Genomic DNA, 672 nt, shown 5'->3' with positions numbered 1-672 from the left:
GTAAATCTCACATTCGTCATCCGTTCTCATCATGCTTCGTTATTGCCAGTTTAGCTCGCACTCATGGCTTGCTAAGTTCTCTGTCAATAGTTATACCAACCCTCATGTAATTGTAAGGCTGCAAATATACATTTTTCGTTGGGCCAAAAATCACAAGAAATCCTATTATAATTATTTCCTGTAGTTATGGAGGGCTGGGGAAAACAGTTGTGTTTTGCTTTAAAGAAAACGGTGCTAACCCGCGTGTTCTTTCTCCCTCGCAGTGACGGACGGCCGAAGTAACAGCAGTTTGGTGGGCGGGGCGGGAGGAAGGACGCTGCAGAGCGGCCCTCGCGTCTTGCCCCATCTCTCGTCGGACTCGCAGGACGTCTTGCAGGACGCCCCGAATGCCCCCGCGAACGCTGCAACGCCTTCAGCCGGCCTGGAGGAGAGCGCCGCGTCGCCAGGCGTGGCAGCGTCGGCAGTGGGCAGCGGGCATTTCCAGCCGGAGGACAACACGACGGCGTTTCAAGGTAGTGATGGCGCCGCGCTCCTCGACACTGACTCCCCCAGTCTAGCCAGGTTTGACAGCATGCCTCGTCGCCTCGGGGTGCAGGATCCCTCGAAGGAGGCGTCCCCCAACCCCGAAGAGAGCGAGGCCGTCCTCCTTAGGAGCGGCGGCTTGATAGGGTC

The 672-nt window shown here is 57.0% G+C and overlaps 1 protein-coding gene across 1 annotated transcript in view; it reads left to right on the top strand.

Annotated features, from left to right (window-relative positions):
* The window catches only part of LOC119588173, a gene marked incomplete in the record, with an annotated part of 39,156 nt that overhangs the window by 7,259 nt on the left and 31,225 nt on the right, over positions 1-672 (top strand). The window contains 1 exon segment of the mRNA XM_037936875.1: positions 264-669. Coding sequence (XP_037792803.1) covers positions 264-669 — 406 coding nt within the window.

This window comes from Penaeus monodon, chromosome 23 (assembly GCF_015228065.2).
Source record: "Penaeus monodon isolate SGIC_2016 chromosome 23, NSTDA_Pmon_1, whole genome shotgun sequence".
NCBI lineage: Eukaryota > Metazoa > Arthropoda > Malacostraca > Decapoda > Penaeidae > Penaeus > Penaeus monodon.
The sequence above is the reverse complement of the archived record's forward strand: the minus strand, read 5'-3'. Positions and strand labels throughout refer to the sequence as shown.